Genomic DNA, 23,953 nt, shown 5'->3' with positions numbered 1-23,953 from the left:
TCACAGCCGGAGACAGACAAACCGTGAGTAAACTCTGATATTATATATGCCGAACAAATAGAGAGTATTCTCCGGATCTAGAAGAAACCAAATAAGTGGGACAGCTAATGACTTTATATCCTCATGCTTATATATCTGAATAACGCTTAAACAGCGGTGTTCTATTTAAAGGGACGATTATTCTTATACCCCCATATCTTCATGCCTATATAGTCATAATTTTACCATTATATGCGCTAAAGTTTCTCCTAATCCCATATCTGGACATCAAAAAGAAAAAAAGAGGGGTAATCACTGTTTAAAGGATTACCATAACATTTGTCCCCTGTAGGATTCTGCATTCTATGCTGCTAGAAAAAATTTCCTTTGCAGGACTATATGACAGATAATAAAAAGAACAGACCTGGATCAAGAAAGTGTGATGTATCAATATTTATAATTAACACAGTGGAAACATTGCAATTTGTATTCATTTATTCCAGTTTTTAAGTTTTAAGGTGTGTGTATACAGCATTTTAACACATAAATGTGTTTGATGTAAAATATGACAATATACTTGTAAGTAATAAATGGGGGACAGGCACACAATCTATGGAATTACAATAGCCTTTTCTGACTGGGTGAGTCAGTTTTGGTTACGAGCACCAAATTCCACTGTTACCAGATAGCAAGCCACCCATTTCTATATACTGATATATAGTTTTGTTACAATACTTCAAGCAAATAAGTACTCATTTTTTATTGAAATCTCTGCTCATTCTGGGCTTAGGAGTCCACTTGGTGGTTCTGTTCAGTAATTGACAGCTATCTCGGTATGTACAATCATTCAGGAATGGCAGCCAACCACTGATAGGACCGTCCACTGGACTCCTATGCCTAGAATAAGAAGAGATTTTAATGTTAAGAAGGGATTGTCATGCCCTGCACTCCCAAATTCTGTTTAAAAAAAAAAAAAAGGATAAAGATAAAGATGACTATTAGATGGGTGGAAGTCCTACCACTGGAACCCCTAACAATCACGAGAACCGTGTACCTCTTGAAATGAATGGAGCGACAGGTAGAGCATGCACACTGCAGCTACGGGAGTTCAGGAGACAACAAAGTACAATGCTCGGCTATTTCCGGAACTCCCATAGAGGTGAATGGAGTGACAGTCTGCATGCCCAACCTGCTGATCCGTAGGCTCCGAGAGGAACAAAGATCCTGTTCTTGTGACTGGTGGGGGTCCCAGTGGAAGGACCCCCACCAATCTAATAGTTATCCCCTATCCAGCAGATCAGGGATAACTACCCACAACCTAAATACATCTTTAAAAATGCATCAAATTTAACGAATAAAGCGTGACATTTAGATATTTGGCGCAATTAATGCTGATGCAAACTAAATTCAAATATTACCCTCATGAAAAATTTCCCCCAAATTTTTTATTTCTTTTTGACAAAATTATATATGAATCTGCTCAGCTTCTCCTGCTCTATAACATGCTGCCTGGACTGCGTTTCCCATGTGATGACTGCGTTAAGAGACTTGTCATTAGACACTTCCACAGGATATGTTGTTTTAGTAACTCCCACTCGCGTCTACTGAAGTTACAGCAATAACGTAGCTCGATCATGTGAAGGAGACCGCTGCACAGTACGAGGACAAGGGATCGCATCAGCATGACTGCCGGTTGTGACTGCTTTTGACACCCAAGTGCCATGGCGACAACCATATGAAGTCAATCAAACCTGGGGTTGCTGTAAATACGATATACTGTGCTTCTGAACAGTGTCTGGAAAACCTGCGTGTGACACTGCTCAGGGGATGTAATAGTGGATGACAGGATCACTTTAAGCCGAAGTTACCCAAGTATGAGTAGTATGAAATGAGAATATACAGAACTGTCATATCTCTCATCACACTAGACTAGACTGTGGCGTCAAACGTTCTCAAGTGCTGCTGACATCTCTTTAAACTGCTTGGAGAAATTCTGGAAGAAAAAAAACCCACACAGGATAACACTTTAGTACAAGTACGGAAATTAGTATTAAACATAGTCCTGGAAACACAATTTATATAAAACCAATATCAGCTGTCTAATGGCCAAGGAAGTTGGAGAAAATGAGCCCAAATGTCTGTGACATTACTAAAGCTGCAGACTGGGGTTGCCAGATTCACTTAAAGGGGTTGTCTCGCATCTGCAAATGGCATTTATCATGCTGGCTTGATTCATTTTTCCATTGCATTATACACTGGTCGTAAGCAGGGGAACAGCCAGTGCTATAGCGCAGATATGAGATGTCGGGACGGGAGCTGCTGCGCATGCGCGATTATGTGTGCTCCATCGGTCCTGTCCACCGGAGAGGCCTGAGCGGTTTCCTATAATGTGCCAGCATGGCCACTAGGGTTGAGCGAATCGGGTTCGGACCGCTGTAAAACGCATTGCCTCCGCAGTGGTCTTTGCGAAGTTTCAGCAAATATCACAAGACTTTCTTCGTCTCGTCTCCATCACGTGTCACTTTGTTTATTCGCATAAATTACCATTTCAAAATACTAAGCCGAACTTAATGTGTCTCATTAAGGAAGCAGAGTTCGGCTTCGTGTCTTAACTTTCTCTACATGATAAATGCCATCTTCTGAAGAGAGACAAACCCTTTATGCTGTGTAAATTGTGAGTGACACTGGGACAATACCTACAGGATTGTTGAATATATTCGGTCTCTTGGAGGAAAATGCTGAGACCCCTAATGACAACAAGTATGGGGGGAAACAATATATCTGGGGTAAGGAAGAGGTGCATGGAGAAGTGCGAAAGCATGGAGGCTGCTGCTATGGACAACTATGGGGGTGATGTTTCTGTATCTTCCACAAAATGCATGGAGCAGCAGCTTCATAAATCCCTCCTCAACACTGACATCCAGGTGATAGAGCAGCAGACTTGGCCCCTGAACCAGTGACCATCTACTGCCTTATCTGTGGAGAATGCTAAATGCTAGTGGGGAAAACCCATTAAAGCCATTACAAGAGGCATCCGTACAAACCTGAAACTCTGGAATCGTCATTTCAAAGACTTTGCTTTGGACCTGGCCAGAATGGTCTGCTACTTTCAATTCCACAGTGACATAAGGGTGGTTAAGGGATCTGCAGCTGTCTGAACTGGCGGCCATTCCAATTTTCCACTGAAAATCAGTAAGCTGCAATTGAAAACAAGAAAGTTAGGGGGGGGAATCTATGAACCATAGTAAATCACCCAAAACAACAATGCTATACAGTCTGTGTGATTTTATTAATTCCTTCTCATGAAAAACAGAGGGCGATTTTCACACTTAGGCCACTTTTAGACAGCAGTATTTGGTCAGGATTAGGGTTGTTGTTTCGATACCATAATTGCACCACTAATTAAAGTTTAATATACGAATACAGTCGGCGGCAAAAACACATTGCCGGCACCCTGCCTCTGACAGGGCGCTGCGATCAGTGGCAGTTAACCCCCTCAGGTGCGGCACCAGAGGGGTTAATTGCCGCGGATCGCAGCACCCTGTTAAAGGCAGGGTGCCGGCAAGGTGTTTCTGCCGCTTGTATTTGTAATGTATTAAACGTTAGTTATCATTGGTGGTGCAGTGTCCACAGCCCCTCCCCTCCTCCGCCCCTCTGCGCTCTGATTGGCGGCAGCAGCAGCACAGAGAAGAGAGGAGAGAAGAAAAGAAGAGAGAAAAAGAAAGAGACTCACTTTCCCCATGCTGCTGAGGGAACATGGCCGCGCTGAGAGCAGCGCGCTCATGTTCTCTGATACTGGGCAAATCCCGGTATCGTATCGACTGGGTATCAAAAGTTCGATACCCGAAACAACTCTAGTCAGGATTATGCGGCACTACCTTTACCTCCTTTAGGAACAATACGTGTTTTTATGTCGGAACTTAACAGGCTTTATTCTAGAGCACCACCATTTTACAAAGAGCTTTAGAAAAGGATGGGGCTGCCCTGAAATCTCAAAGCCCGAGCTGTCAGCTCACAGAGATTATTTTGAGGACCAATTTGACTGGTCCCCACAAGCTGTGATCTGTGTGATAAACCAATCACAGCCCCGCTTTAAGGTCTCATGCACACAACCGAATGTACTTTCTGGTCCGTAAAAAAAAAAAAAACAGATCCACAAAACATAGGGATGACGTCTGTGTGCATTCCGTATTTTGCAGAACGGAACAGCTGGCCCCTAATAGAACAGTACCATCATTGTCCGGAATACGAAAAATAGGACTTTTTTTGCGAAACGGAAATACGAACATACAGAAACGGAATGTACACGGAGTACCTTCCGTTTTTTTTTGCGGATCCATTAAAACGAATGGTTCTGCATACGGTCCGCAAAAAAATAAATAAAAAACCTGAACGGAAATGGAAAGAAAATACGTTTGTGTGCATGAGCCCTAAGTTAGGCTACCTTCACATTAGCGTTTTCAATTCCACTATTGAGATCCGTCATAGGATCTCAATAGCGGAAGAAAACGCTTCAGTTTTGTCCCCATTCATTGTCAATGGGGACAAAACTGAACTGAAACTAAACTGAGTGCACCAAAATGCATTTTGTTCCGTTTGGTTGCGTCCCCATCATAAAAACGCTGGACGGATCCGTTCAGATAATACAACCATCTACATCTGTTCAGAACGGATCCATTTGTATTATCTTTAACATAGCCAAGACGGATCAGTCTTGAACACCATTGAAAGTCAATGGAGGACTGCAAGCAGCGTTTTGGTGTCGGCCTCCAGAACGGAATGGAGACTGAACCGATGCATTCTGAGCGGATCCTTCTCCATTCAGAATGCATTAGAATGCAAACTGATCAGTTTTGGACCGCTTGTGAGAGCTCTGAACGGATCTCACAAATGGAAAGCCAAAACGCGATTGAAAGTAGACTAGGGTGGGTTTCCGTAGACTAGGGATTCCGTTATGGCTTTCCATTATAACGGAAAATAACGGAATGCCCAGACATAATGCAAAATGGAATGCAAGACGAGCTACCGGGGGATCCACCTTCGGAGGAGAGGACCATTTCGCCACACACTCAGTGGGAAAAGGATAGAGCAGGTCCAGCTGCTTTGGAACCAGAAAGCGCAGACCTGGCTTGTCCCATGCCTTGGCAACAACCACAGAGAAGTCATCGTGCAAGGGGAAAGTCTTAGGGGCATGCTTCAAGAGCAGAAAAGACGCCCCTTGGTGGCTGGTGGAGGAAAGGTCGTCCTGCACCTCTAAAGTGTCCTGGACGGCAGATACTAGGCTATCCACCATGGATGCAATTTGGGAAGACTGTTCCGGATCTACATCCGAGTCCGAATCCGCAATCTCCCCCTCCAACATTGCGTCTCACAGGAGGGAGGACGCCTGTGATTGGGAACCGGGAGGGGATGCTGAGGCTTCAGAAGAGGAATGGTGTCCTTCTCTGGGACACTTGTTAGGATGCCTGCCCCTGGAGTGGACGCCCTGAGATGGTGCTGACTGCACATGTGGCGATTTATCAACCAAACGACCCATGAGAGAAAGGGTGGATTGGGATACCTTAGATAGGTCCTCCACTGCCCAGGAGAGGGCCCGTGCACAGTCTGGTTCCACACTGACAGATTGGTCCTGCACTTCTGTGGGCTTGAGAAGAGGGGGTTGGAGCTGCCTAGGTGCATGGCATGCTGAGCACAGAGCCTGCCTGTCCACGAGGGAATTTTACCTTGCAAGTAGTGCATGCATAGTGGGTGGCCTGAGGGGAAGTACTGATTGGGTCAGACATGGTGTGCTGCGATAGCGCTCAATGCTGGAGGGGTAGCGATATTCCTACCAGAATGGCCAGTGAACCCAGGTCCTGTGTTCCCTGACAGATAGCTGCAGAGATCCGCGGAAGGAGGGAACGTCCTATCGCGGCGGCAAAACTAGCCCCGCCCCCTAAGGACGCTGAGGAGCATGACTGGCGCGAAACTGACGAGCGCAGCATGCTGCCATGTTTCGCACTCTGCGGCGCATAGGGATCCTGACAGGATGGTCGGTACTCTCAAAATAACTCATGCACTGGGGCCCAGCCTCGGGGAAGGTGAGGGCTTAGATAATGATGCGCTGGGACAAAAGAACAGCATCCCCGGTGCCCTCAATAGCGGAGCCGCCAGGCAGCTGGGCTCCAATTAAGGCGGGACCCGAAGAAAATTAACCCTGCATGGCCAGCGGTGGCGCAATGGCGTCCGCCTAAAATAGTGGTAATCACTACCCCCTCCTGATGACCTCCTGCGATAACTAACTGCTGTCCAAATCTGGGACCAGGCAGAGGGTTGAGACTGGAGAGGGAGGTGGGGAATGGGAGAAGGATATACTCACCTGCCTTCATCTATGTTCTTCGCCCTTCCATCATAAACCAGCAGGGCCACCTCTACAGTCGCTGACACAAAAGTGGCAGGGGACTAGTGAGGGAAGGGCTTGGAGAACAGGTGGCCCTTGCGCTGGCGGGAAGCAGGGGAGCGAGGCTGCCGTGGTCCACCTTTTTTTTTTTCTTGGGGGAGGCAGGGCGGTGGGACAACCGACACCGGCCAGCCTCTCCGGGAAGACAGAGAGGCAATGTGACTCTGTTCCCCATCCAGATAAATTGGAGAAAAAGAAAAAAACGAAAAAATCAAAGGAAGCCACCCTGCTAAGCAGGGAGGTCTGCCTCCTATGACGCGAAGCTAAAAACTGATATGCTCTCTCCAGGCTGGAGGGGGTATAGCTGGCAGAGAAGGAGCTAACAATTTTCAGCCTAGTGTCGCCTCCTAGTGGCAGCAAACAACTATACCCACGGTCCTGTGTCCCCCAATGATACTAGCGAGAAATGTCCTTCTCCCCCGTATCCAGTTATTTATTAGAGAAAAAAATGTGAAAAAATTAACTCTGCATAATTGGTATTCCTGCGTCTGTAACTACCTGATTCTATAAAATAATCATGTCACTTATTTCTCACGGCAAATTGTATTTTTGTAACCTCACCATCCGAAGAAGTACTATAAAAAAAAACTTAAGTCATATGTACCTCATAATACCACCAATAAAACCTACAGCTCGTCTTGCAAATAAACGAACAAAACCCTCAACAGAAAAATAAAAATATTATTCTCCAGAACTCCCATAGAAATGAATGGAGGGCCTCCGTTCTTGTGATCGATGGGGGGTCTTACTGTAGAGCCCCCCCCACCGATATAATAGTTATCCTGTGGACAATAGATAACTTAATGTAACCAAAATACCTCTAAGTTTCCTCTGCGCTGAAAGTTCTACGCCATGCCGTTGTAATATTTCATGACAGCAAAAATAAAACAATAAATGTAAATAAATATATTTTTTATTTTTATTTTAGTATGTAGGAACTAAAGAAAAACTGTACATGAAATGTATTTATTTTTTTATTTTTAGTATTTAGGAACAGCCCTAGTCCTAGTCCTAACCTTAATATAAGTCCTAAGGAAGGTTTTATAAAAGTGTTATAAAATGTTTTTTTTTTTTTTTTTTTTTTTTTTTGTTTGTTTTTTCTTACCCTTTTGTAATGGTTACAGGCTCTGTAACAATTTTCAAAGCATTCTCTGCGGTTCTGTCTCTCCCCTGTCATGAAAGCCTGGTGAAAGGAAAGTATCGCAGAGGCTGCTGTTTAAGGCTACTTTCACATTAGCGTTTTTTGCGGATCCGTCATGAACAGATCTGGTTGTATTATGTCTTCTATAGCCATGATGGATCCGTCTTGAACACCATTAAAAGTCAATGGGGGATGGATCCGTTTTCTATTGTCAGAGAAAACTGATCCGTCCCCATTGACTTCGGGTGGGTTCACTCTAGTGTTAGGGATTCCGTTATGGCTTTCTGTTATAACATGGTTATAACAGAATCCATAAGACGGAAGGACGGATCCGTTCTTCTGCCCATAGACTTGTATTATGACCTAATGCAAAATGGAAGCTTTTAAAAGGCTTTCCGTCCTAATAGAATTCTATAGGAATCAAAACGGATCCGTCTTCGTCCCGTTATGCAAGACGGAAAACTAAGACGGATCCGTTTTGATTCCTATAGACTTCTATTAGGACGGAAAGCCTTTTAAAAGCTTCCATTTTGCATTAGGTCATAATACAAGTCTATGGGCAGAAGAACGGATCCGTCCTTCCGTCTTATGGATTCTGTTATAACCATGTTATAAGACGGAAGGACGGATCCGTTCTTCTGCCCATAGACTTGTATTATGACCTAATGCAAAATGGAAGCTTTTAAAAGGCTTTCCGTCCTAATAGAAGTCTATAGGAATCAAAACGGATCCGTCTTAGTTTTCCGTCTTGCATAACGGGACGAAGACGGATCCGTTTTGATTCCTATAGAATTCTATTAGGACGGAAAGCCTTTTAAAAGCTTCCATTTTGCATTAGGTCATAATACAAGTCTATGGGCAGAAGAACGGATCCGTCCTTCCGTCTTATGGATTCTGTTATAACCATGTTATAACAGAAAGCCATAACGGAATCCCTAACACTAGAGTGAACCCACCCGAAGTCAATGGGGACGGATCAGTTTTCTCTGACAATAGAAAACGGATCCATCCCCCATTGACTTTTAATGGTGTTCAAGACGGATCCATCATGGCTATAGAAGACATAATACAACCAGATCTGTTCATGACGGATCCGCAAAAAACGCTAATGTGAAAGTAGCCTTAAACAGCAGCCTCTGCGATACTTTCCTTTCACCAGGCTTTCATGACAGGGGAGAGACAGAACCGCAGAGAATGCTTTGAAAATTGTTACAGAGCCTGTAACCATTACAAAAGGGTAAGAAAAAAAAAGAAAAAAAAAAAAAAAAAACATTTTATAACACTTTTATAAAACCTTCCTTAGGACTTATATTAAGGTTAGGACTAGGACTAGGGCTGTTCCTAAATACTAAAAATAAAAAAATAAATACATTTCATGTACAGTTTTTCTTTAGTTCCTACATACTAAAATAAAAATAAAAAATATATTTATTTACATTTATTGTTTTATTTTTGCTGTCATGAAATATTACAACGGCATGGCGTAGAACTTTCAGCGCAGAGGAAACTTAGAGGTATTTTGGTTACATTAAGTTATCTATTGTCCACAGGATAACTATTATATCGGTGGGGGGGGCTCTACAGTAAGACCCCCCATCGATCACAAGAACGGAGGCCCTCCATTCATTTCTATGGGAGTTCTGGAGAATAATATTTTTATTTTTCTGTTGAGGGTTTTGTTCGTTTATTTGCAAGACGAGCTGTAGGTTTTATTGGTGGTATTATGAGGTACATATGACTTAAGTTTTTTTTTATAGTACTTCTTCGGATGGTGAGGTTACAAAAATACAATTTGCCGTGAGAAATAAGTGACATGATTATTTTATAGAATCAGGTAGTTACAGACGCAGGAATACCAATTATGCAGAGTTAATTTTTTCACATTTTTTTCTCTAATAAATAACTGGATACGGGGGAGAAGGACATTTCTCGCTAGTATCATTGGGGGACACAGGACCGTGGGTACAGTTGTTTGCTGCCACTAGGAGGCGACACTAGGCTGAAAATTGTTAGCTCCTTCTCTGCCAGCTATACCCCCTCCAGCCTGGAGAGAGCATATCAGTTTTTAGCTTCGCGTCATAGGAGGCAGACCTCCCTGCTTAGCAGGGTGGCTTCCTTTGATTTTTTCGTTTTTTTCTTTTTCTCCAATTTATCTGGATGGGGAACAGAGTCACATTGCCTCTCTGTCTTCCCGGAGAGGCTGGCCGGTGTCGGTTGTCCCACCGCCCTGCCTCCCCCAAGAAAAAAAAAAAAAGGTGGACCACGGCAGCCTCGCTCCCCTGCTTCCCGCCAGCGCAAGGGCCACCTGTTCTCCAAGCCCTTCCCTCACTAGTCCCCTGCCACTTTTGTGTCAGCGACTGTAGAGGTGGCCCTGCTGGTTTATGATGGAAGGGCGAAGAACATAGATGAAGGCAGGTGAGTATATCCTTCTCCCATTCCCCACCTCCCTCTCCAGTCTCAACCCTCTGCCTGGTCCCAGATTTGGACAGCAGTTAGTTATCGCAGGAGGTCATCAGGAGGGGGTAGTGATTACCACTATTTTAGGCGGACGCCATTGCGCCACCGCTGGCCATGCAGGGTTAATTTTCTTCGGGTCCCGCCTTAATTGGAGCCCAGCTGCCTGGTGGCTCCGCTATTGAGGGCACCGGGGATGCTGTTCTTTTGTCCCAGCGCATCATTATCTAAGCCCTCACCTTCCCCGAGGCTGGGCCCCAGTGCATGAGTTATTTTGAGAGTACCGACCATCCTGTCAGGATCCCTATGCGCCGCAGAGTGCGAAACATGGCAGCACGCTGCGCTCGTCAGTTTCGCGCCAGTCATGCTCCTCAGCGTCCTTAGGGGGCGGGGCTAGTTTTGCCGCCGCGATAGGACGTTCCCTCCTTCCGCGGATCTCTGCAGCTATCTGTCGGGGAACACAGGACCTGGGTTCACTGGCCATTCTGGTAGGAATATCGCTACCCCTCCAGCATTGAGCGCTATCGCAGCACACCATGTCTGACCCAATCAGTACTTCCCCTCAGGCCACCCACTATGCATGCACTACTTGCAAGGTAAAATTCCCTCGTGGACAGGCAGGCTCTGTGCTCAGCATGCCATGCACCTAGGCAGCTCCAACCCCCTCTTCTCAAGCCCACAGAAGTGCAGGACCAATCTGTCAGTGTGGAACCAGACTGTGCACGGGCCCTCTCCTGGGCAGTGGAGGACCTATCTAAGGTATCCCAATCCACCCTTTCTCTCATGGGTCGTTTGGTTGATAAATCGCCACATGTGCAGTCAGCACCATCTCAGGGCGTCCACTCCAGGGGCAGGCATCCTAACAAGTGTCCCAGAGAAGGACACCATTCCTCTTCTGAAGCCTCAGCATCCCCTCCCGGTTCCCAATCACAGGCGTCCTCCCTCCTGTGAGACGCAATGTTGGAGGGGGAGATTGCGGATTCGGACTCGGATGTAGATCCGGAACAGTCTTCCCAAATTGCATCCATGGTGGATAGCCTAGTATCTGCCGTCCAGGACACTTTAGAGGTGCAGGACGACCTTTCCTCCACCAGCCACCAAGGGGCGTCTTTTCTGCTCTTGAAGCATGCCCCTAAGACTTTCCCCTTGCACGATGACTTCTCTGTGGTTGTTGCCAAGGCATGGGACAAGCCAGGTCTGCGCTTTCTGGTTCCAAAGCAGCTGGACCTGCTCTATCCTTTTCCCACTGAGTGTGTGGCGAAATGGTCCTCTCCTCCGAAGGTGGATCCCCCGGTAGCTCGTCTTGCGAAAAGTACGGCTATTCCGGTAGCCAACAGATCCTCTCTCCATGATCCTGTGGACCGTCGCATAGAGTCTCTCGCCAAGTCCGTCTTTGCGGCCAGTGGCTCAGCACTACGGCCCATTTTCACTTCTGCCTGGGTGGCCAAGGCGGTATCGGAGTGGGCTCTCCGTTTAAACCAGGACTTGGCAGCGGATCTCCCCCCAGCTGAGCTCCAATCCTTGGCGGTTCAAATCTCTCAGGCAGGGAAATATCTTTGCAAGGCGGCCCTGGACGCTGGGGCCATGGTCGCACGCTCCTCGGCCCTTGTGGTATCTCTCAGCCGAGAACTCTGGCTTAAAGTTTGGGCGGCAGATTCCTCCTCTAAGCTCTCACTTACGGGCCTTCCTTTTGCCGGGTCCCGACTCTTCGGTACCCGGCTAGACAAAATCATTTCGGAAGCGACGGGTAAAAAAAAGCACCCACCTTCCACAGCCCAAAACAAAGCGCACATTTTGTCCTCGGCTTTCCGTTCCCAGACCGGCGGCTAACATGTCTGCCAGGCCGCCCACACAGGATCAGCGGAAAAAAACGTCTTTTAAACCCCAACCGACCTGGCGTCCGCGCGCTCAGCCGTCACATTCCTCTTCCGGCAAACAGTCTTCCGCATGAAGATGCACCCCCACAAGTGGGGGGGGGGGGGGGTCGTCTCCTCCTCTTTCAGGAGACCTGGCGGGTTCACATCTCGGACTCATGGGCAATCGAGGGTTACAAAATAGAGTTCACATCCACCCCTCCCAACCGTTTTTTCCTCTCCCAACCCTCCAGGGATCCAGGTCGGGCGGCGGCATTCTTTCAAGCGGATCAATCCCTCCTCGAGTGGGGTGTGATAACTCCAGTTCCTATGGAGGAACGGTTTACAGGTTTTTATTCAAACCTGTTCATGGTCCCCAAAAAGGAGGGCTCTGTCCGCCCCGGTTCTAGATCTCAAGGTTGTAAACCGGTTTCTCCGTGTTAAACGATTCAGAATGGAGTCCCTTCGCTCCGTGGTTGCTTCGTTTGTTCAAGGGGAATTCCTAGCGTCCATAGAGATATTCAGGACGCCTACTTGCACAACCCCACCGCAGCCGCCCACCAACACTTTCTCCGTTTCGTGGGTATTCACGAACGTACTCGCTCCCCTACTTGCCCTTCTCCAATCCAGGGGCATTACTCTGCTCCCCTATCAGGCCGCTCCGTACATCCTGATCAAGGCTCCGACAGTCGATCAGTGCGAAGGAAGTCTACGGATCACCTTGGACACGCTCTCTCGCTTCGGCTGGCTGGTGAACCTGTAGAAGTCTTCCCTGCGTCCCTCCACGCAGATCAGGTTCCTCGGCATGATATTGGATTTGGGCGCGGCGTTGGTACGCCTCCCCCCGGACAAGAGGCTGGATCTTCAGCGGTCGGTCCGACTTCTCCTCCAGCGCCGAAGCCCGTCAATTCGCAATTGTATGCGGATACTGGGTGTGATGGTAGCCTTCTTTGAGGCAGTTCCATTCGCACAATTCCACACCCGCTCATTTCAACGTGCCATATTGTCGTCCTGGGACAAATACCCGGATCGGCGTATTCACCTGTATCAACAGGTACGGTCGGCACTCAGGTGGTGGATCGCACCTGGAAGTGGGGAAGTCCTTTCTCCCAGTGACATGGACGGTCGTTACTACCGACGCCAGCCTTCAGTCCAGGGCGTCTGGTCTCCATTGGAGTCCAAACTGCCCATCAACATCTTGGCGTGCCATTTATCTGTCCCTTCGGCATTGGACCCCTCTCCTGGAGGGCCATTCACTCAGGGTACAGTCTGACAATGCCACAGCTGTGGCTTATATCAATAACCAAGGGGGGACCCGCAGCCTTGCAGTGATGAAGGTATCAGCAAAGATCCTACAGTGGGCGGAAGCCCACGTTCTGGTGATCTCAGCGGTCTACATCCCGGGAGTGGACAATTGGACGGCGGATTTTCTCAGCCGGATGACGGTGGACCCCGGGGAGTAGTCCCTTCATCCAGAGGTGTTTGAGGTGCTCTGTCCCGTTTGGGGCCGACCGGACGTGGACTTGATGGCGTCCAGACTCAATCACAAGATCCTTTGCTTCTTCTCTCGCACAAGAGACCCCAAGGCGTACGACGTAGACGCCCTCGTGGCGCCATGGGACAGCTTTTCTCTCCTGTACGTCTTCCCACCCCTTCCTCTACTGCTTCGGATTCTACGCAGAATCAGGATGGAGGGCATCCGGATGATCTTGATCGCCCCGGACTGGCCTCGCCGAGTGTGGTACACAGACCTCATTCTTCTTCTTCTAGGGAACACGCCGTGGCTCCTTCAGCTCAGGGCCGATCTTCTCTCACAGGGTCCGGTCTTCTACCAGCGTTTAGATACACTACGTTTGACGGCGTGGCTATTCAAACTTCCTTCTAAGGCAGAGAGGTTTCTCTGATACGGTCATTCGTACGATGATTAAGGCCAGAAAACCCACGTCGTCCAAAATCTATTACAGGATTTGGAAGTCCTTCCTTCGTTTCTGTGAGGAACGCGGTCTCCCTCCCAGACAGTTCTCCCTTCCTGCTATTCTGGCATTTCTTCAGTCCGGATTGGAACTTGGACTCGCTTTTAGTTCCTTGAAGGGACAGGTCTCAGCCCTGCCCCTATTTTTCCAGTGTTCTCTGGCTGGGTTAGGCCCTGTTAAGACATTTCTGCAGGGGGTGGCTCACACAGTGCCTCCTTATCGTCCCCATTGCATTCTTGGGACTTGAACCTGGTCCTGGGCTCGCTCCAGGCCGCTCCGTCCAGTGCCGTCTTTTCAGCCTCAAGCCTCAAGTGGTGTCGGCCTTTCATGTCAACGAGGACATTGTTCTCCCCTCGTTCTGCTTGCAGCCTTCTCATCTGAGAGAGCGCGTGCTCCATTGGCTTGATGTCGTGCGGGCTTTGAGGATCTACCTGTCCATTTCTGGTTCTTTTTGGCGTACGGACTCTTTATTCGTAGTCCATGAAGGTCCTCGCAAGGGATTGGCGGCCTCCAAGGTGACGATTGCCAGGTGGATTCGGTCAGCGATTGCCGAGGCATACCGCTCCCGGGACAAGGCACCTCCCACTGGGCTTCTTGGGATCACCTTCACCATGCATCTGCATCTCAATTGTGTAAGGCTGAGACTTGGTCCTCCTTGCACACGTTCACAAAATTTTACCGGGTGCATTCTCTGGCCTCGACAGCTGCTGCTCTGGGCCGCAGGGTCTTGCAGGCCGCAGTGTAGTAACATCCGCGAGGGGGTTGTTTTCAATGGGGTTCTGGTTTTCCCTCCCATGGACTGCTTTAGGACGTCCCACAGTCCTGTGTCCCCAATGATACGAGCGAGAAAACGAGATTTGTGTTTACTCACCTGTAAAATCTCTTTCTCGCTTAGTTCATTGGGGGACACCCAATTTTCTTAGTGCGACATGTAGGGGCAGTTGGTTGCCGGTTAGGACCTCGGTTCTGGTTTGGTCCTACGGCGGTGTGCGGTTCTAGTTTGTTTTTCAGTTTACTTTCTGCTTCTCCTACTGCTAGGGCACAAACTGGTATAGCTGGCAGAGGAGGAGCGAACAGTTTTCAGCCTAGTGTCGCCTCCTAGTGGCAGCAAACAGCTATACCCACAGTCCTGTGTCCCCCAATGAACTAAGCGAGAAAGATTTTACAGGTGAGTTCACAAAAATCTCGTTTTTTTACTTGAAATTTTAATAAAAAAATTAAATAAAATGTCAACTTTTTTTTACTATTTCTTTTTTTAAGTCCTAATAGGGGACTTGAACTTAAAATCTTTCAAATCGCTGGTGAAATACATAACAATACTTTTATATTTTAATATGAATTACCTTTCAGTATTACACTGACAGTCCGCCTATTAGACCCTGCCATTGGCCGGCTTTTCTACACTATAGCATTTATGCAAGATATTGTTATTGATGACCTATCTTCAGGATAAGTCATCAATATCAGAACAGCGGGGGTGCTGGATGCATAGAAACAAGCCGTCCCACTGAAGTGAATGGGGATGGCTTCTTGTAATTACACCTGCTCAATGCTGCGATGTCGACGGTGAGCAGGTAAACAATGAAGGGAAGGCTGCGCTGGCACAGCACGCGTTCTTCTCTTCAACCAGCCGATCGGAGGGGGTGCCGGGTGTCTGATATTAATGACCTATCCTCAGAATAGGTCATCAATAAAAATATCTTGGAAAACCCCTTTAATTACAACATACATAAGTATATTTTCCCTTTGCATCCTAGACCATCTCCATGGTGAGGCCAGCTCCAGTGATCCTTACACAGTGCCACGATCAAATCTGACTGGCTTCACTGAGGGGAGAGGAGTTCCTCCAACCTGAAAGCTGCAATGGGAGTGTGGCTGTGTACAGTCATGTGGGCATGGTGCCAGTGCCTGCATGATCACCTTGGAGTACGAGTACATCAATGAGCTTACCAAGATGTCAGTGTGCGGGAAGGGGTTAATAGTGTGTGCCAGCCAGAGATGTGGCCCAGAGTGTGGTCACTATATAAATGGATACACAATAATAAAGACCACCACATATGTGGACACATATATATGCATGGCTACTGCATACGTGGACACACATGGCCACATACGTAGATTCACTAGCTGAGAAAGATCACATGTCCAGCTCCATGGCACCTTTACACAACAGGAGCCATGGCCCCAGCCACATGATCTCCTCTGGTCTGTCAGCATCAGTAGCTTTAAGTGTACAAGGTATAGCTGTAAATTAAAACAATATACATTACCTGTGTAGCTGGTAATAAGCCTCTGGAACATTCAGTGTCGGACAGCTTTTTCCCCTCTTCATTCCACACATGGCGAATAACCTGCAGAGTCTGCTTGGGAAGTTTGAAATGACTTACAGCAGTGTTCAGCAATGCATCTGTGGACAGTCTGTGCTTTGCAGCAGCACTATAAAGAAAGAAGAAAAGGCAGCAGTGCAAAAATACGGAGCCAAAACCTAAACTAAAGCCAAAAATCTGCTCACCCATGAGGAGCCAACTGAGGTGCTTACTCCGTGGAGCAATATATTTAAGGGGTGGATCGCTTTATAAAAAAATAAAAATAAATACCGGTATACCATATATATATTTTTTCCTAATATGCCATGAACTGCATCACATAAAATGGCCATTCACTTATCCCTTAAAGGGGTTCTGTAGCTTTTTCTTACTGATGACCTATTCTCTGGATAGATCATCAGCATCTGATCGGTGGGGGTCCGACACCCGGGACCCCCACCGATGAGCTTTTTGAGAAGGCCACTGCCTACTCAAACAGCTGATCGGCGGGGGTCCCAGGTGTTGGACCCTCGCCAATCAGATGCTGATGATCTATCCAGAGGATAGGTCATCAGTAAGAAAAAGCTACAGAACCCCTTTAACTCAGCTGTTCACTTAATTCGTCCCTTGCTGCCTGTATGGGATAAGGAAATATTGAAAAGTGGTGGTCTTTGCTGCATAATATGTAAAGGTCCCTTTAAACGGGACGATACAGCAGGTGCCTGTCGGGAGCAAGCGTTCCTTTACATGCAGCCATCTCCTCCACAGTATTGGGAGGAGTGGTCGCTAATGCCATTGCTCATCCCATACAGACTCGTTGTTTGCCGGCAGCAGTGGCTGTTTACACAGCACGATCTGCTGCTGTCAAACGTCAATTTTTGTGTCTGCACAAATGATCAGTTACCGGATGAACGTGCATTTCGCTTGTTCACCAGGTAATCGGCAGCACTTTTACACTGCCAGATCATTGCTAATGAGCGTTCCTATGAACTCTCGTTAGTGATTATCTTGCAGATTCTTAGCCCGTGTAAAGAGCTCTTAAGATGTGGTAGTCACATAATACAGGACATTTTACTGGCTGCAGCAGTGTATCAGCTGGATGTGTTCAGTTAAAAAGGTTATGCAATGATTGATGCAAAAAATGTAGTGCATGACAATCTCTTTCGAACAAATCTAGAACCAGCCCTGTACCTCGGATGGAACCAGAGATCTCCCCATTGCCTGCTCCAGCAGCTCAGGGAGTGTCCTTTCTTCTGTAGCTCTTTCCCTGTCACAGCTACTAAAGGAAGATATGGCTGGCGACAGTTGAAGATTTAAACTGAGCACGTGCGACCAGCAAAGCGAAGTGGACAAGTTACCTTACATTGAATAGTTCAGTGGCTATACTAAAAGCAATTACAAAAATATTCACATCCAGGTGCTGGTTTAAAAAAAAAGGCAAAATATTTTTTATGGCACAACTCCTTTGATATTCAGTGTCTGCACAGTAGTTTACACAGAAATGGAAAGCTGCCATCTAACATCCTACCGTTGTAAAGACCACGGTGTCCACAATTCACATATCCGATGGGCAGCAGGGGGCCTCCAAGTGAATGCCTGGGGTAATAGGGGATAGGCAAATCTACACCTTATTGTAAGGCTACTTTCACACTGGCGTTTTGGCTTTCCGTTTCACAGATCCGTTCAGGGCTCTCACAAGCGGTCCAAAACGGATCAGTTTTGCCCTAATGCTTTCTGAGTGGAGAAGGATCCGCTCAGAATGCATCAGTTTGCCTCCGATCAGTCTCCATTCCGCTCTGGAGGCGGACACCAAAACGCTGCTTGCAGTGTTTTGGTGTCCGTCTGACAAAACTGAGCCAAACGGATCCGTTCTGACACACAATGTAAGTCAATGGGGACGGATCCGTTTTCTCTGACACAATAGAAAACGGATCCGTCTCCTATTGACTTTCAATGGAGTTCATGACGGATCCGTCTTGGCTATGTTACAGATAATAAAAACTAACCCGTTCTTGACGGATGCATGCGGTTGTATTATTTTAACGGATCAGTTTTTGCAGATCCATGACGGATCCGCCCAAACACGAGTGTGAAAGTAGCCTAACACAGCACAGAACATTATGGAGACTGCAGGGAGGACAACCCATTTAAGTATACCAGCCGTAAATAAGTATAACAAACTGTCGAACTGTTTATGAAGACGTGTGTGAGGCTTGGTACAACCATCAAATGTCATCTTCAGCAGATCTTTATGTACGTCCACTGATTCAGTCATATCTATCATCATTTATCACATTGTATAGAATAAATCCTATTATATCACATATGTAGAAATCTACCTGAAGAGATGGTTCACTGCATTTAGAACATTTCTAACTTCATCCACGTTGGTGTCCACTCCCGCAGCTTGAAACCTCTGTTAACGAGAAGTTACAGTTACTCCTCCATATCGTGTCATATGAGCTCCAGAAAACACTGCTCAATGGTACTTATTAACAATCTACATATTTTATGCATTTTTTGTGGACGGTTTTCTGGATATAATTTTTTGAGGTCACTCCACGTATTCTATGTCCTGTCCTCTTTGGACAGCAAACAGCCTTCAGTCTGACTGCGACCAGAGAGGGAAGGGGGATGAGTGACTCAGAGCATCACACCGATACGTGCAGTGCTCTACTGTGGGCATCTTTAAGGCTGTGTTTACATGAGCCAATAACTGCCCAGATTAGTGGGAACTAGTGTTGAGCGAACTTGTGTTTTAAGTTTGGCGTCTAAAGTTCGGGGTATCGAAGAATCGCGTTATGGATTCTGCTACCACGGACCATAACTTGGTCCGTGGTAGCGGAATCCATAACACGATTCGTCGATAACCCGAACCTGAACTTTAGACGCCGAACTTAAAACACAAGTTCGCTCAACACTAGTGGGAACGAATTTTCCTGCGAACGGTTGTTCCTGACAATCTACCCTTGCAAATGTGCTGCCAATCACCGATGAGCGAGCAAAACGCTCATTCATCTGGTCATTCATGCAGGAACCACAGATTAGTTTCTGAGCATGCATGTGGAACCTACACTCCCTGAATTGTATGGTAGCCGTCATGGCACATAACAGGTAGAATTTAGTGTTAGGAACCCGTCTTACAGAGATCGCCTTGACGTGCGGCAGACGGGCTCAAATAATTTTGTACAAAATGATTTGCCAAGCATCTCTAATTTATAAGTATAGCACTAGCAATTATTATGCATTTTTGTACTTTATTTGGTTTGCAGAGAGCTGTCGCATTGCATGTTTTGTTTTACACTGCAGATCGTGTGGTCTAAACAGGGATCTGCTGCTGAGAAACCATGGATCTTTATGAGCTCAAGCAATCGGCATAGCGATCCCTGGTCCTCATACAGTGAAGGAGATCGCTGCATGTAAATACAGCAGTCACCTCCACTGAACGAGCAGCAGACTGTCGGGAAGGAACGCTTCCTTTCCGACAATAGACTGCAGAGTCGTCCCGTGTAAATTCACCATAAGAAAAGAACAATGGATCTGTCAGCTGTTATCCCAATTCTACATCTACTACTAATAATGAATCTGACTTGCAGATATATTCTTCTCCTCACAGCAGCAGCAAACTGACAATAGATTACCCATCTATTTAGGAGTCTTATCTCCCTGTGTTGACTGTACAAAAATAAAAGTTATGGCTTTTGCGAGGCAGGGTGGAAAGCGAATGGAAGCAGCGCTGCAGTAATAATCAACTCCATCTACTACACACAAAGGAAGAACTACGGTGTCGTTTCGGTGCCAGGGGTATTGCAGGACAGCTGATCGGCAGAAATATGGGGCTTTAGACCCAGACCATCAATATAAAAGGACCAGAAAACCCCTTCAAACTATATTGATGTATTAACAATTCTTCAAAACCTGCTATTTACCCATTCCTTAGCTCTTACCTGACAAAGTAGTGCTTGGTCTACACCGGTGTTCAGACATTGCAGATGCTGAATGCTTTGCTGGCACTAAAATAAGACATTATTATTTATTTTATGCACTTATATAGCGCTGACATATTTCGCAGCGCTTTACAGACATTAGCATCACACTGTCCCCAATGGGGCTCACAAATCTAAGGTCCCTATCAGTATGTCTTTGGAGTGTGGGAAGAAAGCAGAGCACCCGGAGGAAACCCACGCAAACACAGGGAGGACCTACAGACTCCATGCAGATGTTGCCCTTGGTCGGATTCGAACCTAGGACCGCAGCGCTGCAAGGCACCAGTGCTAACCACTGAGCCACCGTGCTGCCTTTTTCTTGTAGGGCAAATATTCTTTTAAATATTTTTAATTTATGAAGTGATGACCTATTGTTAAGATATTACTGCCGGGAACCCTACTTATATTCAGCATGAAAGGCTCCTCTCACACAGTCAGTGTTTAATCAGTGATTGTGAGCCAAAACCAGGTGCGGGTCAAAAAAACTGAACCGGTGCAGATTATTACATTATACATTAACTCAGCGGAGGCTCCACTCCTGGTTTTGGCTCACAATCATTGATGAAAAGAAAATCACTGACCATGTGAATGGGCCATTCCTGCACTAGATCTATGGTGACCCGAACTTAAGTCATATGCCATAACATTCTTATATAGGAATATTGTAAAGGAAATCTGTCACCAGAGTTCTGGACTATTATCTGCAGTAACACACGAGTACTACTGCAGAGGAGTCCAAATCGCTATTCTTTATTATTTCCTACTGCCCCTTCCCCAGTTGTTAGGGCTTAAAGCTACGCTGAAATCCATTGCTGGGACTCCAGTGCACATGGTATTCTGTTAGTCCAGAAAGATTACTCACATGCACTCTTTAGATAAGTACTCTGCAAAAGTGGTACACCTGTAGCTGATAATCTACAACTCCTAGTATTACCTGCTAGGAGTTGCAGTTTCTCAACAGCAGGAAAGCCAGAGTTGGATGATGAATGTTCTAGAGCAGTGCTCAGGGCCCACCTACCGGTCATGATATGAGAATATCTCACAGAATGAATACCTGCGGTAAGTCCTGATGCATGGACACTAATTCTATCCCCTGCTCAATACTAAGGAAGTCCTGAAAACATGACCGGCAGGTGGGTCCTGAGGACTGGAGCTGAAGAACCCGGTTCCAGAGCATATGCCATACTCACTTAAACAATCACACATGTTTCTTTTGCTGCATCTTAGCCACATGTTACAGTACAATGAGATAAAAAAAATATATATATATTTAATTGATACCTTCTTCATGCACAGTAATTTTTTTTATCCATGTGCTTTCTGCATTTTTTAAGGCTAGAAAACTGGCCCATTCATTTCTATGGGACCATGCACACATCTATATAGAGCAGTATTGTGGACAAGAATAGCCCCTTCTATTGATGGGAGTGAGAAAAATACTGAATGGACACGGAAGGTATTCATATTTTGCAGCCTTACATACAGAGAAAGCCCCTGTGCTTAAAGGGGTTTTCCCCACCTCAGACAATGCTAGGATATGCCCCTGTTGTCTGATGGTGCGGGTTTCACCTCTAGGACCCGCACCTATCTCGTAAATCAGTCAGTAAAGTGAAGGAGGGCGCGTGTGCGGCTGCACTCCATTCATTTCTACGGGGCCGCAAAAAATAGCCAAGCACTGGCTCAGCTATGTCCGTCGACCCCACAGAAGTGAACGGAAGCGGTGGCCGCGCAAGCGCTGTGCGCTCCCATCTATTTCTATGGGGATTCCAAAAATAGCCAAGCGTGCCGCTCGTCTATTTTCAGCAGGCCAATAGGAACACTTGGTGGTGGCCGGACCTGGCACTGCCAGCCACAACTTTGCAGGCTTTGTTTTCGGCTACGTTTACAAGACAGGTGCAAGACCCAGAGGTGGGACCCGCACCTATCAGACAATGGGGGCATAGCCTAGCGATATGCCCCCATTGTCTGAGATGGGAATACCCCTTTAAGGCCTAAATACTCCATCTGCTGAAATATGTATAAATAATAATATAAATCTTCAAAGACGTTCAAAAATAAGTTTTTCTAGGTTTTTACATTAGAAATGTCAGTGTGGACAGAGATATTGCTGACCCTTAGTTTTCAGTAGAGATGAGCGAACTTCTGTTTTAAGTTCGGCGTCCGGTTAGCGGAGGATCCCGATATGGATTCCGAATTCCGTTGTGGTCCGTGGTAGTGGAATCAATAATGGCCGATTATTGATTCCGCTACCACGGACCACAACAGAATTCGGAATCCATATCGGGATCCTCCGCTAACCGGAAGCCGAACTTTAGACGCCGAACTTAAAACAGAAGTTCGCTCATCTCTAGTTTTCAGTCTTCTCTTCTTCAAAGCCCCCATGCAAGCAGCACTGCACTAATATAGACAAAAAGGGCACCTACCAGTTCAGCAAACAAGTCAGGAGGCAGCAATTTTATCAACTCACTCGATTTCTCAAATCCTGAAATCAAAAAGAAGATAAAATTGGTTTTCTGAATAAACTAAACCATTTATATCTATGGCAAAAGGTACATTGTGACATGGTCTGGCAGACCCTATAAACGGCTCTATACACAAAATCTAGGTGACAGAATCCCCTTAAGAGTAACTGTAGTTTTATTTTTTCACATAAATAAATAGCAAAAGTGAACATAAGAAACTTTGTAATATATCTGGAGAAAAATGTCTTTTTCTTCACATATGTACCATTTCTCCTGCCTCTGCCTTCTGAACTGAGGAGAAGGACTATCAGCTCACTGGAGGGATAAGGTCCATACTGTCTATAGACGTCTATGGAGAGGGAAGGGAGACAGACGCACAGTGACACTGCTGTAGGCTCTAGTAAGTTTCTATCTCCCCACAATGCTGGATTAACAGCTACACTGCTCAGTACCGCTGTAATGTCCTCCATCTGCTGCCCCCGAGGGTGTTCTATAGAGAGCCAGGCGAGCAGGACCTCCTCACTGTGTGCAGTGTATGGGAGACATTGTAGCAGCTAGTTTCCATGCACTTGGGCTTACCGCAGGGGAAAATAAAGCCTGAAGAAGGTTAAACTGATGAAAACATGTTATTATACGAGTTATTTTAGTGTTATCCTCATTCTGAGAAGTCACCTGATAGTCCTGCTTTATGCCAGGGCTCCACAGTGACACATGATCATGATGTTTAGCAGGTGACATTGGAGGGCAGACTCACATGGGATGTGTTAAAATAACTAGGGGAGGGAATTCAACCATGACTGTTTGCAGTAGTGATGCTGCAGATACCTTACATGATGCTGATGTGAATGTGTACTGATCTGCTACTAAGTCTCACCATGGAGCTCTGGCCATCAGAAAATCTGTAGGTTAGCTGACAAGGCATGGTGGGACTTGTAGTTCCCAGTACTACATCTTCCATTCTAAAGCTTACACCTAGAGCTAGTCATATACGGGGGACCCAGTATCTCATACGGCAGACATTCTATGCCTGATAACAGGGAGCTAAAACTTTCCTATGAGAATGCACATAAGACAGAGTTCCGCTTACCAGCTCCTGACAGCACATACATCCCTCCAGTGGCCATATAACCCGTCACACCCCGCGAAAATCACGTGAGCACACGTAAATCATGTGACCAGCTGCATCCTTATTCAGCCTCCATTTTTAAACCGGGCACCACAGCTTAGCATTTACAGATAACGCGCTCTATAAGTAAGGAAAGTCTTGAGGGTCTGCTCCACAGCCGCACTGGTTATTCACCCAGGACCCACCATCTCATATAACTGGCAAATAAAGGCGTATACAGGACTGGAAGCCAGT

General features: G+C 46.4%; 1 protein-coding gene across 1 annotated transcript; it reads right to left on the bottom strand.

The window, feature by feature from the left end:
• Nucleotides 1-1,415: 1,415 nt before the first annotated feature.
• On the bottom strand, nucleotides 1,416-23,945 carry COMMD6 (COMM domain containing 6). The gene is made up of 7 exons (XM_040425345.1): nucleotides 23,681-23,945; nucleotides 22,555-22,613; nucleotides 20,093-20,158; nucleotides 18,485-18,561; nucleotides 16,110-16,275; nucleotides 3,024-3,176; nucleotides 1,416-1,972 (listed from the first exon to the last, which is right to left on the bottom strand). Exons 1-7 carry the CDS (start codon nucleotides 23,715-23,717, stop codon nucleotides 1,922-1,924), a joined length of 609 nt encoding a protein of 202 aa, XP_040281279.1. The 5' UTR covers nucleotides 23,718-23,945; the 3' UTR covers nucleotides 1,416-1,921.
• Nucleotides 23,946-23,953: the final 8 nt, after the last annotated feature.

This window comes from Bufo bufo, chromosome 3, assembly GCF_905171765.1.
Source record: "Bufo bufo chromosome 3, aBufBuf1.1, whole genome shotgun sequence".
Lineage (NCBI taxonomy): Eukaryota > Metazoa > Chordata > Amphibia > Anura > Bufonidae > Bufo > Bufo bufo.
The sequence above is the reverse complement of the archived record's forward strand: the minus strand, read 5'-3'. Positions and strand labels throughout refer to the sequence as shown.

What these genes read in the sequence shown, in the direction of transcription:
- COMMD6 (XM_040425345.1), bottom strand. Translation starts at nt 23,717, where the DNA reads ATGGCCACTGGAGGGATGTATGTGCTGTCAGGAGCTG. An exon ending in GTATGTGCTGTCAGGAGCTG is followed by an intron (nt 22,614 to 23,680) that starts GTAAGCGGAACT and finishes TTTTGATTTCAG; the next exon opens with GATTTGAGAAATCGAGTGAG. An exon ending in GCAGTGAACCATCTCTTCAG is followed by an intron (nt 16,276 to 18,484) that starts GTAGATTTCTAC and finishes CTTTCTTTATAG; the next exon opens with TGCTGCTGCAAAGCACAGAC.